This window comes from Schistocerca gregaria, chromosome 3, assembly GCF_023897955.1.
Source record: "Schistocerca gregaria isolate iqSchGreg1 chromosome 3, iqSchGreg1.2, whole genome shotgun sequence".
NCBI classification, from domain to species: domain Eukaryota; kingdom Metazoa; phylum Arthropoda; class Insecta; order Orthoptera; family Acrididae; genus Schistocerca; species Schistocerca gregaria.
This window is the reverse complement of record NC_064922.1, coordinates 846212434-846235876: the sequence shown is the minus strand read 5'-3', so window position 1 is coordinate 846235876 and position 23443 is coordinate 846212434. Positions and strand designations below refer to the sequence as shown.

The window sequence follows — 23443 nt, the reverse complement described above, 5'->3', positions numbered from 1 at the left end:
GCGGTAGCTCTCTGGACGCAAACGCTATTAGATTGTTTCAGTTTTGGAAGTTTGTTAACTCGTGAGGCACAGGCTGAAGTATTGCTCAGTCACTCGACTGATGAAAAAGAATCTTTACCGTTCTCAACGCGACGGTATACTAAGACGAGTCTTAGACTTCAGTTGAGTGGTATTAGTTTATCCGACTTGACCTTCGTAGTGATGAACAGTTACAAACCTTGAGAGCAATGCATCAACGACAGAAAAACAATTCGTAGTCTTGAGTAGGACACAATAAAACGAAGTCACGAAAAAAGACAGGTGCGCCGATTAGTCAAAAGTTGTCGTCAGCGTCACGATTACTGAACTGAACAGAAGTTAATCGTGAATGACATATCGGTGTGCGTGTGTGAGTGTGTTGAGGCACAAACAATTGATTACAGAAAGAACAATAAAATTTGAGTCAAAAGATAAATCTTACGTGTCACCTAACTCATTGAACGGACAATACAATGTGTATCAATGCAAGTTGATTGACTCTTTAAACATTTTAAGTGACTAAGTGAGTACATGAATAATGGACAGTGAAAAGTGATTAGTTTACAGCGTATTAAATAAACATTTACTGCAACATAAGTTATCTCTGGAGTTACGTCGGACCGTTGTTAATAACTTGACGTAGCAACGGCCTGGCAACGGAATAGTACACAGCAAAATTTCATCCTCGCATGTATGATGTGAAAAACGACCGTAATGATGAAATCAAGAATCGAGATTTTATTTCATCAAGGAACTAACCGGGCATAAAAATAAAAATAAACAACTGCAGTTTACCAGTTCGCACAAGCTAAGAAGACTGTTGCGGGCAGATAACAGAAAATTTCGAAACCACGCAAGGAGTTGTGTTCTTACGACAGTTACGGTGCTGTTCGACGTCATACCGACGTCCCGGCGAGGGAAGAAGGAGGGAAGGGACGTCACAGTAACGAACGCAATGGTAAATAGGGGGCAACTGAGGCATATCAGGGAAGTAGCGACAAATTTTTTTCCTACGCATCATCAGAAATACACTCCTGGAAATGCAAAAAAGAACACATTGACACCGGTGTGTCAGACCCACCATACTTGCTCCGGACACTGCGAGAGGGCTGCACAGCGGCACAGCGGACACACCAGTAACCGCGGTGTTGGCCGTCGAATGGCGATAGCTGCGCAGCATTTGTGCACCCCCGCCAGTGTCAGCCAGTTTGCCGTGGCATACGGAGCTCCATCGCAGTCTTTAACACTGGTAGCATGCCGCGACAGCGTGGACGTGAACCGTATGTGCAGTTGACGGACTTTGAGCGAGGGCGTATAGTGGGCATGCGGGAGGGCGGGTGGACGTACCGCCGAATTGCTCAGCACGTGGGGCGTGAGGTCTCCACAGTACATCGATGTTGTCGCCAGTGGTCGGCGGAAGGTGCACGTGCCCGTCGACCTGGGACCGGACCGCAGCGACGCACGGATGCACGCCAAGATCGTAGGATCCTACGCAGTGCCGTAGGGGACCGCACCGCCACTTCCCAGCAAATTAGGGACACTGTTGCTCCTGGGGTATCGGCGAGGACCATTCGCAACCGTCTCCATGAAGCTGGGCTACGGTCCCGCACACCGTTAGGCCGTCTTCCGCTCACGCCCCAACATCGTGCAGCCCGCCTCCAGTGGTGTCGCGACAGGCGTGAATGGAGGGACGAATGGTGACGTGTCGTCTTCAGCGATGAAAGTCGCTTCTGCCTTGGTGCCAATGATGGTCGTATGCGTGTTTGGCGCCGTGCAGGTGAGCGCCACATTCAGGACTGCATACGACCGAGGCACACCAGGCCAACACCCGGCATCATGGTGTGGGGAGCGATCTCCTACACTTGCCGTACACCTCTGGTGATCGTCGAGGGGACACTGAATAGTACACGGTACATCCAAACCGTCATCGAACCCATCGTTCTACCATTCCTAGACCGGCAAGGGAACTTGCTGTTCCAACAAGACAATGCACGTCCGCATGTATCCCGTGCCACCCAACGTGCTCTAGAAGGTGTAAGTCAACTACCCTGGCCAGCAAGATCTCCGGATCTGTCCCCCATTGAGCATGTTTGGCACTGGATGAAGCGTCGCTCACGCGGTCTGCACTTCCAGCACGAACGCTGGTCCAACTGAGGCGCCAGGTGGAAATGGCATGGCAAGTCGTTCCACAGGACTACATCCAGCAGCTCTACGATCGTCTCCATGGGAGAATAGCAGCCTGCATTGCTGCGAAAGGTGGATATACACTGTACTAGTGCCGACATTGTGCATACTCTGTTGCCTGTGTCTATGTTCCTGTGGTTCTGTCAGTGTGATCATGTGATGTATCTGACCCCCAGGAATGTGTCAATAAAGTTTCCCCTTCCTGGGACAATGAATTCACGGTGTTCTTAGTTCAATTTCCAGGAGTGTAGCTTGGTCAGGTGGTCGGGAGGGAAATGGTAAAAAGGGGGCAACTGAGGCATTTTCTTCCTACGCACCATTAGAAATAGGCTGGTCAGGTGGTCAGGAGGGAGATGAATTTGGTATAAGGCATACGCTGCGCCACGCGCCACTGCACGTGTAGATGTGGACTTACCACTCCTATTCCTTCCATGGCGAAGACGACGGTACTGAAGAAGAGTGGGAAACGGGCGATGTCTTCGTTCAGCGGCAGCCGCCCGGGATCCTTCATGTCGCGGAACATGTAGTAGAGCGTGCAGCCGAAGCCAACCACGATGAACAGGTTGGCGGCCGTCGAGAAGGGCACCAGGAACTTGAGGTTGCGCACCAGGCAGCTGGGCACCAGCGGCAGCAGCATCATGGCAATGTAGACGCGCACGTCCAGGATAGCCCACGGGAATAGCACGTCGCACACCTGTGTGGAGGGACGGAGCGTCAGTGCAGTTAGCCACCAGCGGCAGCAGCAGCACGGCGCGCAGCTACTGCCATCTGGTTAAGAATACGGGAACAACGGCGCAGCGACCCTCCCTTGTGGTAGACGTGGTCGACTGGAACCTTCAAGACGAGGATGTTTGCCCTTACACACACGTGCAGTCCAAAGTCGGGCCACTGTCACATCCTCGATGTCCCACAACTCCGGTTAATGTACGATATGACAGGAGAGCCACAATGAGGTCCCTTCCAAACTGTTGAGGTGCTGATAACGCTCTTACAGCAGTGCGTGGCATCTCCACATTTATCACTCAATATCTGACGCAGTTTACTACCCTTATATACACTATCAGAAATGGTAACAACATTAAAGACAAACAACACAAATGCACTTGTTGGCCATTCTACCTGTCACAGAGAATTGGAATTCTAATCACTTACGTACCGCCGGCCAATGTGGCCGAGCGGTTCGAGGCGCTTCAGACTGGAGCCGCGCCTCCGCTACGGTCGCAGGTTCGAATACTGCCTCGGGCATGGACGTGTGTGATGTCCTTAGGTTAGTTAGGTTTAAGTAGTTCTAAGTTCTAGGGGACTGATGACCTCAGATGTTAAGTCCCATAGTGCTCAGAGCCATTTGAAACACTCACGTACCAGCCGTTGGTGTGTATGTGCTTGAAGTTACACTTACATCTGACCGTCTCTTCTGGATACTTCACTTTTTTTTGTTAGGCAGTGTACAGATGAACTGATGTTTGACGTCTGCAACGCTGGCTGTCAGTTCGCAGACGATGGTGTTGTTGACAGAGAGGGTCCAGCTCTAGAAAGTGACACGAAATGTGTGTGTGAATTACTAAGGGACCAAACTGCTGAGTTCATCGGTCCCTAGACTGACACACTACTTAAACTAACTTATGCTAAGGACAACACACACACCCATGCCCGAGGCAGGATCCGAACCTGCGACCGTAGCGGTCGCGCGGTTCCAGACTGAAGCGCCTAGAACCGCTCGGCCACATCGGCCGGCGGTACATACGTGATTAGAATTGTAATTCTCTGTAACCGGTAGAATGACCAACAAGTGCATTTGTGTTGTTCGTCTTTAATGTTGTTACCAGGCCTGGTAGGGGATATAAGGGTAGTAAACTGCGTCAAATGTTGAGTGATGTTCGAGTGAGGACTCGAACCTCTGGCAGGATATGATACGAAATACGGAGAGACAAATATAAATAAGTGCACTGCGGGCCAACACATGCTATTTCATAAATACTATATATCTTCACATTGTTTTTGTCATTAAACAGTAATAAAAAAATACATCCGACATCGTTTGACTGTAAGATCTACGATTACTTTCGACATCAGGGAGTGTGAGTCAGCTGATTTAAGTTGTTTGGAAGGAAGATGTAGCTTACAAACGGGACACGTGGTTTTCTAAAGATCAGTTGTTGAGTATTGTGTTTTGGTATGGCACAGTTACCCAAATGGATAAATTAAAGAGATAAAATACATTCAAAATAGAACTGAACAGTTGCACTCCAATAAATGAAACAATCAACATTATCATACAAAGACTAAAACAAGAAGGAAACATAGCAGGCACACACATTAATGAAATGGCAACCATACTCAACACCAAAACAGCATGAAATTAGTTTATACTCCAAAAAATATTTTTTTCGAACGTGAAGGATTGAATATGCATGCTTGATGAATACACACACACACAGAGAGAGAGAGAGAGAGAGAGAGAGAGAGAGAGAGAGAGAGAGAGAGAGAACAGCTACACAATGAAATAAACAACTTATACCCAAAAATTCCCTTTAATGTAGAAACGGAAATGGACAAAACGCTAAATTTTCTGAATTTCACCATCCGAAAAACAAAGATCACCCATGACTTCACAACATTCATAAAACCGAGAGCCACGGCCCCACCATTCACAATATGTCGAACCACCCATTGGCACACAAGCAAGCAAGCTTCAGATACATGCTTCACAGATTGATCAGAACACCTAAATAGCAGTCGAAAATCGTTACAAGACTTGTATGATAGAGAAATTAAATCAACAAATTTGTAAACGGAAAGGGAACAAACGCACCATACTTACAAAAACTTACACAACACAATACACAAACAATGGCCACATGCAAGACACAAGACTGCAACAACACACACATAAAAAATCACACATACTCACCTAATAAAAAAACTGTCAGCAGAACAGGCAGCATATTGAATAAAGACAGATTTCAAATAGGATACAGGACAGACAACACAAAACAGAAAAAACTCAGAACATAGGAGACCCACAGATAAATTCAACAGATCAGAAATATATGAACTGACATGCAACACTTTCCAATCAATATACATAGGACGAGCATACAGGAGTTTTCAAAAAAGATACTCGTAGTACCTGAGAGCCCTAAACAGTAACAGCATCCATAGCACATTTTCTGTCCACCTATTAGTCCACAGCCACCATCCAACTACAACAGCAAAATGTTTAAAAAGATTGAAATGCAGGAGCAGCCTACATCACTAGCGAACAATAGAAGAAAACCCGTACATACAAAAGGTAACAGCAGAAGGCAGACAAGTTCTTAAGTGAATACACTATACTCCGTAAAGGCACATTCTTTAACAAATTAAAGGAACAAAACCAGTCTTTAGGTCTCATTTTGTTAGATCAGCTACAATCTAAAATATCTTCACTTTTCACAGTTTTTCGATAAACAAACCACACTGATGATGGCACAGAGGTGCCGAAACGTGTTTGGATAACAACGGAAAACTGTGTTTTACTTAAAAGGCGGAACATGTGGCTAATAAAGAACTGCACGATTCACCAATGTCATAAAATGGTTCAAATGGCTCTGAGCACGATGGGACTTAACATCTGAGATCATCAGTCCCCTAGAACTTAGAACTACTTAAACGTAACTAAAGTAAAGACATCACACACGTCCATGCCCGAGGCAGGATTCGAACCTGCGACCGTAGCAGTCGCGTGGTTCCGGACTGAAGCGCCTAGTACCGCTCGGCCACCGCAGCCGGCATGAATGTTATACTGAGTCAGTGTGAGACAGCAGCAGAATTCACTAAAGGAAGGCGTTGTGCACCGCGACCCTAAATGTATAAAATTTTGCTTTAAATAGAGGTACACCGAAGGACTTCCTTCTTACTTACCATTCACCAATGAAATAAGAAAGGAGGAGGCAAGGGGGAGGAAAGGAGATGATTATAGGTTGACGATGTACCCTCCACCGTACAACGCACAATGGATTTCAATTATACATGTAGATGAAGATTTAGAACAGGAATGGGTGGTGTGAACTATTGATCACAGACTGTCACTGCTGCAGAAGGAGTGAATTTCATGACTCGCTGCCACTAAGCGGGAGCCGTAGGAACTGACCTGCTTAATACTGGTAGAAACGAAGATGACGTAGACGCAGCAGGCGCTGTAGTAGGTGATAACCAGCGCCAAGTTGACGAACGTCCTGCAACGAGAAGGGATTAGTGGCCAGGGGAGAGAATTTCCTCCGTCATTCGTGTGGCGATGCGCCGGCGTCCCAGTCAGCGCACTCCACGCATGCCAGTATATGTCGTTTCATAAACACTAAAGTTTCCTTTTTCACATTCTTACTGTCATTAGGCCTTCACTTTAATTAATTATCAATTAATTTATATATTCACATCAGTATATTAAATAAAAGGGTAAATATTCATGACAGGATGATTTCAAGGCCAGAAATAAACTTTTCACAAAAATGTAAGTTAACGTCATGTGTGAATTACTTTTTTTCGACGGAGAAATTTTTACTTTTAAAACTAAACCGTACTGCCTTCTTCTGGCAAATCTAGTTCAGTAGTGTTAATACGTATAGTGGCTCCCTACCAACAGAACTGCCAATCTGCGCGAGATAAGATTTAAAATTGCAGTCTATGTTCGACTCAGGCTGCCATAAAGCAGTAATAATGTCTCAAATGTCTTATGACACATAAATGTCGCAGTAGCTAGTATTGTTTTTAACCACAACCTCTTCAGACAGAATGGAAACTTCTTATTGAATTTTATTGCATATTCTGATTCTACGCGAAGAAATACGTACGGTTTACTCAAACCACTATTTGTCATTCGTAGTAGATGATGATGTAATCGACAGATACAAAGTGTGCCTGTTTCTGCAAGTACAAACGACCGAAGTATTCGATTCTTCATTTCATTTACGAACTAATTGTAAACCTTTGCGTTCTGACGGTTGATATTTCTGTTCTAAATTTACTTTACTGTTGCAAATTTGATTGTGCAGTACACTATGGTTAGCCGTTCCAGTGTGTCGTCAGAAACCACCTTTAGCGTGATCCACAACCAATGACGTCGGTGTAATATGAGTACATTAAAGAACCAAACAAACTGTTACCTACCTAACATCGTGTAGGGCCCCCGTGAGCATGCAGAAGTGCCGCAATACGACGTGTTATGGACTCGACTAATATCTGAAGTAGTGCTGCAGGGTAATGACACTATGAATCCTGTAGCGATGCCCATATATCGGAAAGAGTACGAGGGGGTGGAGATCTCTTCCGAACAGCACGTAGCAAGGCATCCCAGATATGCTCAATAATGTTCATGTCTGGGCAGTTCGGTGGCCCGCGCAAGTGTTTAAACTTAGAATAGTGTTCCTGGAGCCGCTCTGTAGCAATTTTGGACGTGTGGGTTGTCTGTTGTCCTGTTGGAATTGCCCAAGTCCATGGAAATGCGCAATGGACATGAATAGATGCAGGTGATCAGACAGGATGCTTCTTACGTGTCACCTGTCAGAGTCGTATCTAGACGTTTCAAGGGCTCGTATCACTACAACTGCACACGCTCCACACCATTACAGAGCGTCCACCGGCTTGCACCAGTCTCCTGATGACATTCATGGTCCATGGATTCATGAGGTAGTCTGCGTACCCGTACATTGCCTCTCGCTCGGTGCAATCTGAAGCGAGACTCGTCCCACCACGCCACTTGTTTCCAGCCATCAACGGTCCAATTTTAGTGTCGACGGGCCCAGGCGACGCATAAAGCTTGCTGTCGTGCAGTCCTCAAGGGTACACGAGTGAGCCTTCAATTCCAAAAGCCTATATCGATGATGTTTCGTTGATTGGTTGGCACGCTAACACTTGTTGATGGCCCACCACTAAAATCTGCAGCAATTTGAGGAAGCATTGCACTTCTGTCGCGTTGAACGATTCGCTTCAGTCGTCGTTGAACTCGTTCTTGCAGGATCTTTTTCTGGCCGCAGCGATGCCGGAGATTTGATGTTTTATCGGATTACTGATATTCACGATACACTAGTGAAATGGTAGTATGGGAAAATCCCGACTTCGTCGCTACCTGGAAGATGTTGTGTCTCATCGCTCATGCGCCGACCATGACATCACGTTCAGACTCAGTTAAGTCGTGATAACCTGCCACTGTATCAGTAGTAATCGATCTGATAATGACTTGTACAGGCGTTGCCGACCGCAGCGCTGTATTCTGCCAGTTTACACAACTCTATATTTGAATACGCATGCCTATGCCAGTTTCTTTGGCGTTTCAGTGTATTTGTACTCTACAATCAGATTCGCAACACTCAAGTAACGTTTGAACCTGAATATAACCATTAGAACACAAAGGTTAATATTTACATCGTAAATGAAATGTAGAATCAATTCCTTCGATTCTTAATTACAAAAACAGGCACACTTTATATTTGTGGATTACAGCGCCATCTACCACCAATGGGAAGTAATGGTTTCAGGAAACCGTACGTATTTTTTGGTGTAGAATTCAAATTGCAATAGAAATGTGCGGTGGGTCCCCAGTTGGAAATATAATGTTGATCCCGCCTGCCAGGAAAGGTGGTTACGAGGTGACCAATCGTAGCACAGACTAATGTCTCCTTTGCCAGTATTGTCTTTTCAGATAAAACATTTACTTCGTACGATGCGTCGTTTTCGAGATATTTTGTTGCCTCAAGTTAAAACAAACACCCTCACTTACTCTTGGCTGCGGCTCGTGCGATCTGTTAGTGGCTCAAATGGCTCTGAGAACTATGGGACTTTACTTCTGAGGTCACCAGTCTCCTAGAACTTAAAACTACTTAAACCTAACTAACCTAAGGACATCGCACGCATCCATGCCCGAGGCAGGATTCGAGCCTGCGACCGTAGCGGTCGTGCGGTTTCAGACTGAAGCGCCTAGAACCGCTAGGCCACACAGACCGGCCTGCGATCTGAGACTATCACAAACATTGGAGACATGGAGACTCACTTGGAGAAAGGCGCCCACACCTTCAGGCGACCCGGCCCATACAGGAAGGCGTACTCTGCCGTCTCCGCGAAGCCCAGCACGGGGACACGAGCCCTTCGGCACACGATGTGGGACGACCGCACCTGCAACAACACAGCCACACTGGTTTTAGTGTGTGAGATTACTAGCTCAATCTAAAACGTTTAAACTGTAATCTTAGAAACTATACAGAGAAACGTTCATTCACTTGTATTTTGAAACTTGAAAAACATTCCAGAACATCGTCCTTGTGAAATGCACTCCATCCAAAATCAAAGTCTTTACAGGATGAATCAGAACTCCATCGACAAACTTTCAGAGGTTTTTCTGCGATAACGTCAGAGTATTTTGGTGTAAGAGACTCACGGTCTGTCGCGGATCTTCATAGAGTTATTGCATTTCTTCTGGGTTTTACTGAAATTAGCTTACTATGTGCACTAAACTGAAAACGGTGGACGTCAGTGCAAATGCCGAGGGTATGCGCCGTACGAGTGTTTATATTCTCTCACGGTTCCCGCTGTTGACAGCAGTAGCACTCGTTTGAACTTGTTCCTTGAAGCTTGCATTCAGAACTGTCCGCTGCTGTCTAGTTTGTTGTCTTCCGGCATAGTTGTGCGCTAACATTGACACACAGCAGTACTACGGATAGGTTTGCTGGCGAAGAGTCGGCCGATATGCATCCCGTGTGTGACTTCACTGAATCCATGGAAGGATAGAATAGCGAAGCTTTGCTTCACATCTTCCCGCACCGACGGCAGACACATCACAGCACTTTTGCATCTCTACATTGAGGCCAATTGCAAACCCGATCCTTCCGTGTTAGAATGGAACCTATTGGATTTGTGAGGTATGCTCGAGCACCAGATACGGAACAGGATGTGTTACATGCGATCGGTGACAATCCTAACTCTCGTAGTCGGGGCGTTGCACGAGTTCTGGACACAAACCAATCAAATGCTTTGAGAGTCGTGCATGAACAAAAGAAGGAAGGAAGGAAGATGGAGCTTTAATTTTCCGTCGGCAGTGCTGTCATCAGATACGGCACGAGTACAACAATTGCTATCACCCACAGCATGCGCAATCGCCACAGCTATCGTACTTACCATTTCGAGTGACGTTTTCAGTTTGGTTCGTACAGCAATGTCGATCTTATCAACAGATATTTGCAGTCAACAATTTTATGATCAGACATTACCTGCTTCCTGTCCGCCCCAGGTACCTGACTGGTCAGCGTGACGGATTGTCAATCCTCTGGGCCCGAGTTCGATTCCCAGCTGTGTCGGGGTATTTTCTCCGCCCAGGCACTGAGTGTTGTGCTGTCCTCATCATCCTCCTATCATCCTCATCGACTGCAGGTCACCGAAGTGGGGTCTAATTGAACACGGGCACCCGGCGAACGGTCTGCCCTACGGGCGGCCCTAGCCATACAAATAAAGATAAAGAATCTGCTTCCTGGTACCCTGAACTCAGTCGTGTACAAAATGTTCCCCCAATATGACCTCTCACACTTCCTAGAAGATGTGCCGCTGAGAGTTCGTCGGCGTACGTGATTGCAACACAGTAGGGCTCCGGCACACTTTGCATTCGATGTTAAGGACCAGATTGGACATTGGACTACACACTGGACAGCAGTAAATTAGACAGTACTCCTGTCTCATGTCCAGCTCAGTCACGAGACATGATATCAATGTACTTCGTCTTTTGGAGACATGTGGAGAGGCTGATGTATAAGATTGGTCGATGCTCGCACGGACCTGGTTACTAGGATTATCGCTGCCAATGAAGTGGAACGTCAAATTCCTGTCATTCTTGAGCGTATAAGACAGTCGATGGTGAGCCGCTGTATGCTCTGTCGTTATCTTTGCGGTCGAAATTATAAACAGTGCCTGTAAGGGAACAGTTATGGATCTGTTACGTGTTGTACTACACACTGACACGAAAGACTGAGTATACCGTGATAAAAGCATACGCTTTTCTTCCGAGGATGGTTGCATTTCTCTATATTGTGTGGTGTACGTTTTGGTTATAGCTTATTACATGCTTCTTCACTGTTGTGTAGGTATTTTTAGAGGAAAAGGGGTGGTGTGGTAACAACCCTAGTAAATCATAATTACATTATTGCTCTGTGAAGAGCTGCCCAAAACCGTGAATCCCTTATTTATCTATTTATGCATTTATTTTACCTGGCAAGATTAGGGCCTTCAGGATCCCTCTTACACCTAACCAGGCATACTCAGATTGAACGAGTTACAGTACCAAAATACTCAGAATATATCGCTGAACAACCACTGAAAGCTTCTGGGTCACCTCTGAATTACTTTTATTAAGTCCAAACAACGCTCCAATTGTATCGTAGAGCTCTCAGTTATTATACGTATTTCAAACTCACAAAATCAAACTCAGTTGTTTCTGTGTTACTTGCAAACTCTTTGAATAACGAAGTTATCTCAATAGTTGTGAACGTAAACATTATGAAATGTCACAACAATTGTTCATTTGTCATTCGCCGACGTCATCGCTGTACGGAAACGATTTTGTGGTCTAGCTTGGAAAGAAGGTTGCTTGACCGCTATCTACCTCCACCATAGACAACTGAATATGCCACCGTTTTGCAGGAATAATGGTGTAAGATACCCTCTAAAACCATGTTGCTGTTGTTCTTGTGGTCTTCAGTCCAGAGACTGGTTTGATGGAGCTCTCCATGCCACTCTATCCTGTGCAAGCTTCTTCATCTCCCAATACCTACTGCTAGCTACATCCTTTTGAATCTGCTTAGTGTATTGATCTCTTGGTCTCCCTCTACGATTTTTACTCTCCACGGTGCCCTCCAGTACTAAATTGGTGATCCCTTGATGCCTCAGAACATGTCCTACCAACCGATCCCTTCTTCTGGTCAAGTTGTGCCACACACTTCTCCTCTCCCTAATCCTGTTAAATACTTCCTCATTAGTTATGTGATCTACCCACCTGATCTTCAGCATTCTTCTGTAGCACCACATTTCGAAAGCATCTATTCTCTCCTTGTCCGAACTATTTATCGTCCATGTTTCACTTCCATACATGGCTGCACTCCATATAAATACTTTCAGAAACTACTTCCTGACACTTAAATCTATACTCGATGTTAACAAATTTCTCTTCGTGAGAAACGCTTTCCTTGCCATTTCAAGCTTACATTTTATATCCTCTCTACTTTGACCATCATCAGTTATTTTGCTCCCCAAATAGCAAAACTCATCTACTACTTTAAGTGTCTCATTTCCTAATCTAATTCCCTCAGCATCAACAGAATTAATTCGGCTACATTCCATTTTCCTCGTTTTGCTTTTGTTAATGTTCATCTTATATCCTCCTTTCAAGACACTGTTCATTCCGTTCAACTGCTCTTCCTAGTCCTTTGTTGTCTCTGACAGAATTACAGTGTCATCGGCAAACCTCAAAGTTTTTTATTTCTTCTCCATGGATTTTAATCCCTACTCTGAATTTTTCTTTTGTTTCCTCCACTGCTTGATCAATACAAAGATTTAAGAACATCGGAGATAGGCTACAACCCTGTCTCACTCCCTTCCCAACCACCGCTTCCCTTTCACACTTCGACTCTTATGACTGCCATTTGGTTTCTGTACAAATTGTAAATAGCCTTACGCTCCCTGTATTTTATGCTTTCCAGCTTCAGAATTTGAAAGAGAGTTTTCGAGTCAACATTGTCAAAAGCTTTCTCTAGGTCTACAGAATCTAGAAACGTAGGCCTGCCTGTCCTTAATATATTTTCTAAGATAAGTCGTAGGGTCAGTATTGCGGCACGTATTCCATCATTTCTACGGAATCCAAACTGATCCTCCCCGAGGTCCGCATCTACCAGTTTTCCCATTCAACTGTAAAGAATTCGTGTTAATATATCTTAGCCCTGGCTTATTAAACTGATAGTTCGGTAATTTTCACATCTGTCAACACATGCTTTCTTTGGGATTGGAGTTACTATATTCTTCTTGAAGTCTGAGGGTATTTCCACTGTCTCATTAATCTTGCTCACCAGATAATAGAGTTTTGTTAGGCCTGGCTCTCCCAATGCTGTCAGTAGTACTAATGGAATGTTGTCTACTCCCGGAGCCTTGTTTTGACTTAGTTCTTCCAGTGCTCTGTCAAACTTTTCACGCAGTATTCTATCTCCTATTTCATATTCATCTATATCCTCTTCCATTTCTATAATATTGTCCTCAAGAACATCGCCCTTGTATAGACCCTCTATATACTCCTTCCACCTTTCTGCTTTTTCATCTTTGCTTAGAACTGGGTTTCCATCTGAGCTCTCGATATTCATACAAGTGATTGTCTTTTCTCCAAAGGTCTCTTTAATTTTCCTGTAGGCAGTATCTATCTTACCACTAATGAGATATGCCTCTACATCCTTACATTTGTCCTCTAGCCATCCCTCCTTAGCCATTTGGCACTTCCTCCCGATCTCATTTTTGAGACGTTTGTATGCCTTTTTGCCTGCTTCATTTACTGCATTTTTATATTTTCTTCTTTCATCAATTAAATTCAATATATCTTTGTTACCCAAGGATTTCTACTAGCCCTCGTCTTTTTACCTACTTGATCCTCTGCTGGCTTCACTATTTCATCTCTCAAAGCTACCCATTTTTCTTCTACTGTATTTCTTTCCCCCATTCCTCTCAATCATTCCCTAATACTCTCCCTGAAACTCTCTACAACTTCTGGTTCTGTCAGTTTATCCATGTCCTATCTCCTGGAATTCCCACCTTTTTGCAATTTCTTCAGTTTTAATGTACAATTCATAACCAATAGATTGTGGTCAGAGTCCACATATGCCCCTGGAAAAGTCTTACAGTGTAAAACCTGGTTCCTAACTTCTGTCTTACCATTATATAATATATCTGAAACCTTCCAGTATCTCCAGGCCTCTTCCATGTATTCAACCTTCTTTTATGATTCTTGAACCGAGTGTTAGCTATGATTAAGTTATTATCTGTGCAAAATTCTACCAGGTGGCTTCCTCTTTCATTTCTTACCCCCCATTCCATACTCGCCTTCTACGTTTCCTTCTCTTCCTTTTCCTATTATCGAATTCCGGTCACCCATGACTATTAAATTTTCGTTTTCCTTCACTATCTGAATAATTTCTTTTATCTCATCATACATTTCATCAATCTCTTCGTCATCTGCTGAGCTACTTGGCATATAAACTTGTACTACTGTAGTAGGCGTGGGCTTCGTGTCTATCTTGGCCACAATAATGCTTTCACTATGCTGTTTGTAGTAACTTACCCGCACTCCTATTTTTTATTCATTATTAAATCTACTCCTGCATTACCTCTATCTGATTTTGTATTTATAACCCTGTATTCACCTGACCAGTTGTTCCTCCTGCCACCGAACTTCGCTAATTCCCACGATATCTAACTTTAACCTATCCATTGTCCTTTTTAAATTTTCTAATCTATCTGCCCGGTTAAGGGATCTAATATTCCAAGCTCCGATCCGTAGAACTCCAGTTTTCTTTCTCCTGATAACGACGTCCTCTTGAGTAGTCCCTTCCCAGAGATCTAAATGGGGGACTATTTTACCTCCGGAATATTTTACCCAAGAGGACGCCATCACCATTTAACCATACAGGAAAGCTGCGTGCCCTCAGGAAAAATTGCGGCTGTAGTTCCCCCTTGCTTTCGGCCGCTCGCAGTACCAGCACAGCAAGGCCGTTTTGGTCAGTGTTACAAGGCCAGATCAGTCAATCATCCTGACTGTTGCCCCTGCAAATACTGAAAAGGCTGCTGCCCCTCTTCAGGAACCACGCGTTTGTCTGGCCTCTCAACAGATACCCCTCCGTTGTGGTTGAACCTACATTACGGCTATCTGTATCGCTGAGGCACGCTAGTCTCCCCACCAACGGCATGTTCCATGGTTCATGGCGGGGGGGGGGGGGGGGGGGGAGGGGAGGGGGGGGGAGGGAGGAGCTCTAAAACCATAAAAGGCCAATATTTATCCATTCCGAGACGATTGGAAGGTGGTTTGAATGCCAACATGCCAACTGTTTTGCTACGCCGTATTACGCTTATTAATGTTTTGATTTTAGTGTTTCCATATTTTCTTTTATCCTTTCATTGTTTTTGGGGGGATTTTAAAGGGTTTGAAAAAAATGTGAAAAGCTTGTTAGAAGACTCTAAGTGCTTTCATTCTTAAATACTGGATATACACCGAGGCGACAAAAGACATGTGCTAGTTCCTAGTGACGTGTCGGACCTCATTTTGCCTGGCGTATGTATCAACTCGATATAGCGTGGACTCAACAACTCGCTGAAAGTCACCTGCAGAAATATTAAGCTATGCTGTCTTTATAACCGCCCGTAATTGCGAAAATGTTGCCGATGCTGCATTTTATGCACGAATTGACCTGTCGCTTATATCTCATGAATGTTCGATGGGATTCATGTCGGGCAACCTAGGGGGACAGATCATTCACTCGAATTCTCCAGAGTGTCCTTCAAACCAATCGCGAACAACAGTGGCAAGGTGACAAGGTACAATATCATCCATAAAAATTTCATCTCAGATGGCTGCAAATGGTCTCTACATAGTCGAACACAACCATTTCCAGTCAATGATCGGTTCAGCTCGTCCACACAATTATAAAGCCACCACAGTTTGCACAGTGTCTTGTTGACAATTTGGGTCCATGGCTTCGTGAGGTCTTTGCCACGCTCGACCGCTGCCATCAACTCTTACCCACTAAAATCGGGCTCCACACGATACATCACGAGCCCAGGAGAGGCGCTGCAGGCGGCGTCGTGCTGTTAGCAAAGGCTCTCGCGTCGGTCGTCTGCCGCCATAGCCAGTTAGCTCGAAATTTCGCATCGTTGTCCTAACAACTATGTCCGCCGTACGTCTCACATTGATTTCTGCGGCTATTTCACGCAGTCTTCCTTTTAGCTGTGACAAATCTACTCAAATCTACTTAGCTGTCGGTCGCTAAGTGAAGGCCGTCGGCCACTGCATTGTACGTGGTGACAGGCAATGCCTGAAATTTTGTATCCTTGCACGCTCTTGACACTGTGGATCTCGGAATACTGAATTCCCTAACGATTTCCGAAATGGAATGTGCCATGCTCTTAGCTCCAACTACTATTCCACGTCCAAAGTCTGCTGATTCTCGTCGTGCGGCCATAATCATGTCGGGAATTTTTTCACAGGAATCAATTGAGTACAAATGACAGCTCCGCCAATGCACTGACCTTTTGTAGCTTGTGTACGCGATGCTACCCCCATATAGGGTGTCCCATTTGTCTTGACCACCATAAATAACTATTTGTCCAAATGCAAATTACAAAATTTTTCAAGCAACTCTTCTCCAGCCGTCAGGGGGGACGTCAATCAGCATGATTACCTTCGTTGTAGGTTTGTTTCTTACGAAGATGTGAACAGCGATATGACCTCTTTAAATGACACCCTGTATTTTTTATTCGGTAATTTATTTCCTCTCCTACAGACCTATTGAAAAATATATCACAGTGTACCATTCACTGAAACACAACGTTATTAATGACATAACACAACACAGACGTTGACGCTCCCAGCGCTTAATGCAGGTACTACTGAAACACATCCACGTGCTGACGTTGACAAATGTAAACATCAGTAGAATGCACACTCGTCATTCCGTCAACCATCGTCAGTTGTAAGAGTAGAATGTACACTAAAGAAGAGAAGGTAGAAATGCTACTCATCTATGCGAAATTTAAGTTAGCAGAACAGTAATCGCAATACTGTTTTCTTATGTACGCGTACATTTAGTACAGTACTTTAGTCCTTTTAAATACTGTAGTGTAGAGTAGGCATACAGTAAAGGCTGTCCTTCCTACAAACTGCATCGACATAACGTTTCTTTTATTGTTGTTGTTGTTGTTGTTGTTGTTGAAGGTCGGCGAAATGCTACGCAGGCAGTTGAACTGTGGAGAGAGAGATATCCTGACAAGAACCAACCTTCCCGACGGATGTTTTTTCGTCTTGGTGGGACGCTTCAGGAAAAAGGGAAGTTTCAACTCACGACAACGCAATCGTCGTAGCACTCGCACAGGCGAAGCTGCCGAAGTTACTGTTCTCTCTTTCGTTGCTATGAATCCACATGTGAGCCACGACAGCTTAAACACGAGATTGGCATTCCTAAAACCAGTGTACATCGTATTCTCACACGTCACCGGTTCCATCCTTACCACGTACACCTACATCAAGAATTGCATGAGAATGATTTCCAGAATCGCGTGCAATTCTCTCAGTGGGCACAGCAGCGAATCCTCGCCAACCCGAACTTCTTCTCCAATGTTCTATTTACCGTTGAATGTTCCTTCTCAAACAAAGGACAGGTAAACACAAGGAACATGCATTATTGGTCCAGCGACAATCCACAATAGCTTAGACAGGTGGAACTTCAATGTCAGTGGAGAGTTAACGTCTGGTGTCTGATGCTTGGTACTATAATTATTGGCCCTTTTTTTATCAATGGTAGTCTAAATGGCACAGCGTATGCCAACTTCCTCAGACGAATTCTTCCTCCTCTTCTGGATGAAGTGCGGCTAAGAAATGCTTCAAATGGCTCTGAGGACTATGGGACCTAACCTCTGAGGTCATCAGTCCCCTAGAACTTAGAACTACTTAAACCTCACTAACCTAAGGACATCACATACATCCATGCCTGAGGCAGGATTCGAACCTGCGACCGTAGCGGTCGCGCGGTTCCAGACTGTAGCGCGTAGAACCGCTCGGCCACCTAGGCCGGCGCCGCTAAGAGCCAGAATACTTACGTGGTATCAACAGGATGGATGTCCAGCACTTAATGCCTTGCGTGCACGTCGTGTTCTGGACAGAAGGTATCCTACCAGATGGATTGGTTGTGGAGGAACAGTTACTTGGTCTGCTAGGTCTCCTGATTTAAATACTCAGAACTTTTTAGTTTGGGGATGCATTAAAGACGTTGTCTATCGCGATATTCCAACAACTCCAGAGGACATGCAGGAACGTATCGTGCTCGCTTGTAATTCTCTTCAGCAGGCAGCACTGGAAGCAGTAAACAATTCTTTCATTCAACGAGTGCACCAGTGTATCGGTGTCGAGGGTCACCACTTTGAGAATCTGTGAATGTTCTACTCCTGGGCAATGGTACAGGAGAGTCAAATTCAGTTTTGTGTTACGTTTTTACTTGGTTTTCATTTGTTTTCTGACAACTCCAGCAAGTGGACGAGCTTGTGATACCGGGCTCAAATTAAGTGTTGTGTTATGTAATTAACAACGTTGTGTTTCAGTGAATGGTACACTGTGTTACATTTTTGAATAGGTCTTTAGGAGAGGAAATGAATTACCGAATAAAAAATACAGGGTGCCATTTAAAAAAGTGATACCACTGTACATATCTTTGTAAAAAAAAAAAAAAAGCTTGATGTCCCCCTGGTGGCTAAAGAACATTTGCTTGAAACATTTTGTAATTTGCATCTGGACCAGACAGCTATTTTGGGGTGGTCAAGATAAATGGGACACCCTAAATATATATCGCTATCCCACGAATTTAGTCACATCAGATGGGATGCTGCGTTATGTCGTGACTAATCAGTCCAGGTGTACTTTCTCCACGATTTTACTATCCATTTGATAATCTCTTTGTCATGAGATGTGTGACGATCAGAGAGACACTTGTAAGATGTAACTTCTGTACCCCATAGTGAGGAGATGCTTGTGCGTTGTATGGCTGCTCAGCGTTTGTTGCTCTCAAGAACTGAATTTGCGACAGCTTTGTTGCACTGTAGTCCGTGTATCGCCTGCAGGCGACGGCTATTTCTGTCATCGGTACATAATTTGACACGGCAGTTTGTGTTTGGTGGTAACATACTGCCCTGATACCAGGTAAACTATCGATGTGGTGGCACGTAGAACACTTATTGACTCAACTATCTATTAAATGTGCGTCAGATACGTCGAGTACCGACAAATAGCAACGATTAAATGTACTAATATCATGACTGCCCTCGCTGCGCTCGGCTGTCACTCTTACAACCAGTTCGAGATCTTCATGCATACCAGTGATGTGACACCACCCAATTACTTCCTTTACCTCGACAGCAGTGCGGCTACGTCTCTTTTACTTATTTGTGAGTTTAAGTAGTAAAAATACGATGGCGTAACGAGGCATAAAAAAGTGCTTCACCTCAAAGTGGAATCACAAACGATTTTTACTGTAGTGAAAACATGGCGAAAGCAAGTAAGAGCTGTAAGAGGTCACGAGTGTTAGTAGTAAAAACATGATGGCGTTGTGAGTAAACAGGGTCTACTGCAGTCGCCAAGACAGATGGCCCTGTAAAGTGACTTTCTGGAAGGAGTTATGGGGTGCTCAGAATGAGTCGCGTGACAGAGAAACGCAGAAGGAGGGCGTAACCCGGATGACGCTTCAGTGACGTCGGCGGGCGGGGCAGGAGAGCCGTGGTCTTCTCGCGCGGTCCTCCATGTTCCACCATTCTGGCGGCCGGTAAATGGAAACGGTAATCTCATACGACTCAGACGTGTTTGTGGCGCATACTTAGACTATATTCAAAGCAACAGGTGGTGGGGTCAAAATAACACATTCATGCAACAATGCTAGGTGCGGGGACAGCTATTAAAAGTGTGAAGCCAGTGGGTAAAATGGGAAATACATACGTAAGGTTGAAAATGGTTCAAATGGCTCTGAGCACTATGGGACTTAACATCTGAGGTCATCAGTCCCCTAGAACTTCGAACTACTTAAACCTAACTAACCTAAGGATATCACACACATCCATCCCCGAGGCAGAATTCGAACCTGGGACCGCAGCGGTCGCGGGGTTCCAGATACAAACGCCTAGAACCGCTCGGCCACCAGCGGCCGGCCGTAAGGGTGACACTGTGGCAAAATTCGTATAAGTGTTGCACTTTTTCTAGTATATGTTTGGACTTCAAATCCCAGGCAGTTGTGTCCGTATCTACTACGGTTGTCAGAGCCAATATCAGGAACGTCATCACATGGTGGTTTTTGCATCCACTGATGGGTAGACATAAAATCGAGTGACCCTAACTGTTTCTATTGTTACGAGGGCTATTCGGAAAGTAAGGTCCGATTGGACGCGAAATAGAAATCAGTGAAAAGCCGGTGACACTTTGCACAGACGTGTTGGGCAGTGTCTCTAGTATGCTCGTCGATCGCGTTACGTCGCCGTTTCCACTCCTGTGTGAACAGTGAGCACGTAAACCCACAATACAGGTCGTAATTGACTCCCCCTGAGTTTTAACTCTGCTCACATGAACCGCTGGCTATGAAGGCAACGCTTTGGCACAGACAACGAGCTGTGGAATAGCGTAGAGCATTGGCGAAAAGGAGAGGCGGCTGCCTTCAATGACGAGTATACTGGAAACTTGGTGCAGTGCAACGACAAATGTCTACGTCTGAGCAGCGACTAAGTAGACAGGTATTTGGAAGGTTTAGCTTAATGTTGAAAGTAAAAAAAATTTGATTTTCACAGTGGTTTCCATTTTGCGACCGATCGGACCTTACTTTTCGAATAGGCCTCGTATGTAGATTGCTATCGCCCAGGCTAATGCCAAGATAATAAAATAAGGCAAGAGCATGGTATTTCACGATAATTATTCAACTGTTTCCTGGAGAAAATCGTCGGAGAATGGATGAGATCTCTATCAGCGAACACAGGATTAGGGATGTGGGTCAGAACAGAAAACCTAACGATCCATCGCCTAGGTTTTGCAAAAGACCTGACCCCGGTGACAAACGATACGCAAGAAGCTACTATGTAACTTCAAGCACTGCATTTAATGGCAGAGAAAAATATGCGAATCGATGAGCATCGGAAAGAGCAAATGCGTTACCAATATTAAAGACGCCTCTAGAACGACGAAAGTCAGTGCTGCCATGCATGTCAGTAGAACCAAAAACGTGAAGTATGGAGAATGGATTTCAGTGAAACAATATCTCTCGTACAAAAGGAAAATCATACTTGATAGGGTATACGATGTTTACGGAAAAATGTACGCTTAGGAAGATTCAAATGGCTCAAATGGCTCTAAGCACTACGGGACTTAGCACCGAGGTCATCAGTCCCCTAGTCTTAGAACTACTTAAACCTAACCAACCTAAGGACATGACACATATCCTTGCCCGGGGCAGGATTCTAACCTGCGACCGCATGAATCCTGCAGGGCTGTCCATAAATCCGAAAGAGTACAGGAGGGGTGGGAGAGGGGATGGAGACCTGGACCTGTGTAGTGTCGCATTTTCCTGCTGGAATTGCAAAAGTACGTCGGAATGCACAATGAACACGAATGGATGCAGGTGATCAGACAGAATGCTTACGTACGTGTCACCTGTCAGAGTCGTATCTAGACGTATCAGGGGTCCCATATCACTCTAACTGCACAAGCCCCACACCGTTACAGAGCCTCCAACAGCTTGAACAGTACCCTGCTGACATGCAGAGACCATGGATTCATGAGGTTGCCTCCATACCCGTACACGTCCGTACGCTCGATACAATTTGAAACGAGACGTCTGACCAGGCAACATGTTTCCGGTCATCAACAGACCAATGTCTATGTTGACGGGCCCAGGCGAAGCGTAAAGCTTTGTGTCGTGCAGTCATCAAAGATACACGAGTGGGCGTTCGGCTCCGAAAGCCTATATCGATTATGTTTAGTTGAATGGTTCGCACACTGACCTTTGTTGATGGCCCAGCATTGATATCTGCAGAAATTTGCGGAAGGGTCGCACTTCTGTCACGTTGAACTATTCTGTTCTGTCGTCGTTGGTCGCGTTCTTGCAAGGTCTTTTTCCTGCCGCACTGATGGAAATTTCATGTTTTGCCGGTTTTCATATATTTGCTGTACACTCGTGATACGGTCGTACGGGAAAATCTCCAGTTCATCGCTGCCTCGGAGATGCTGTGTCCCTTCGCTCGTGCGCCGACTATAACGCCACGTTCAATCTCACTTAAATCTCGATAACCTGCTATTGTAGTAGCAGTAACCGATCTATCAACTGCGCCAAACACTTGTCTTACGTAGGCGTTCCCGATCGCAGCGCCGTATTCTGCCTGTTTGCGTATCTCTGTATTTGATAACGCCGGCCTATACTAGAGTCCTTGGCGCTTCAGTGTGTAACCCACTCCACGAAGTTAAAGCACATCAGCTGTAGCCGCGGCCGAAACGTTGGTTTCTACAGTACAGTTTTTACATTTTGAAACTTTTTGCTAACTGACTATGTCCGCGGAAGCCTACGCAGTTATGTTTGAATAACGTTCAAACTTCCTTTTCGAGTTACATTTTATTGGACGTACCGCCAGAAGAACAGTGAAATCGTTATACTAATCTTTTACATTTCCTAGGGGACCTGTCTCTCTAGACCAAGGATGTACTTGCCTCCGTTGGGCAATACACGCCGAGATGCAACGACTTTAGTCATATCCCAGACGAGCTGCATAGGCTGTAGCGTAACGAGATCTTAAAAAGTGCTTGACAGCTACGTGGAGTCATAAACGCCTTTTAGTGTTATGAGAAACAATGTAAGAGGCTAGCCGTCATAAACGCGGGGTCACCATCTAGCTGTGAGATGTCAGCCCTCAGACGACTTGCATTCTTTGCAGCGACAGAGCATCGGTTTTGCCGAGTGCCGGCGGTGGAGTCGCTACTGACCAGCATGTAGACGCAATGGCCGCAGAGCATGCCGATGAGCACCGTGCCGACGAAGCCGACGGCGGTGCCCGCGTTCCTGAAGGCCATCGGCATCGCCAGGATCCCCGAACCCAGGCTGCACTTGAGCAGGTGCATCAGCGCCCCCAGGTCCCTGTGGGCAGACAACGGTCGCAGCAATCAACAAAAACTGATCCGTCCGCACAAGACTAGCGTATTTCTCTAATTTCTATTCGTATCGACGTCGACTCAACGAGACAATGTCTCAGCGTATCTCATGATGCCTACCGAGCGCGTTGGAGAACATGAAACTCTGTAAAGAGAAATGGAAATAACGACTCCGCTACAAATAACAACAACAAACAGACAGCATATTTTCTTCATTTTACAAATCCTATAGATAGCAATGTATCGGCTATATACTCATACTAGCTGTGAGAAGAATTTCTAAATTCGAGAGGCACGATTTCAGATATGCAGTTAAAA

The 23443-nt window shown here is 45.1% G+C and overlaps 1 protein-coding gene across 1 annotated transcript in view; it reads right to left on the bottom strand.

The window, feature by feature from the left end:
• LOC126354749 (proton-coupled amino acid transporter-like protein pathetic) overlaps positions 1 to 23443 on the bottom strand; it is a 219729-nt gene that overhangs the window by 27254 nt on the left and 169032 nt on the right. Inside the window, exons 4-7 of the mRNA XM_050004627.1 lie at positions 22961 to 23111; positions 9227 to 9348; positions 6335 to 6419; positions 2618 to 2896 (exon numbers count right to left, since the gene is read on the bottom strand). Of these exons, the coding sequence (XP_049860584.1) occupies positions 2618 to 2896; positions 6335 to 6419; positions 9227 to 9348; positions 22961 to 23111 (637 nt within the window). The remainder of the gene's footprint in view (positions 1 to 2617; positions 2897 to 6334; positions 6420 to 9226; positions 9349 to 22960; positions 23112 to 23443) is intronic.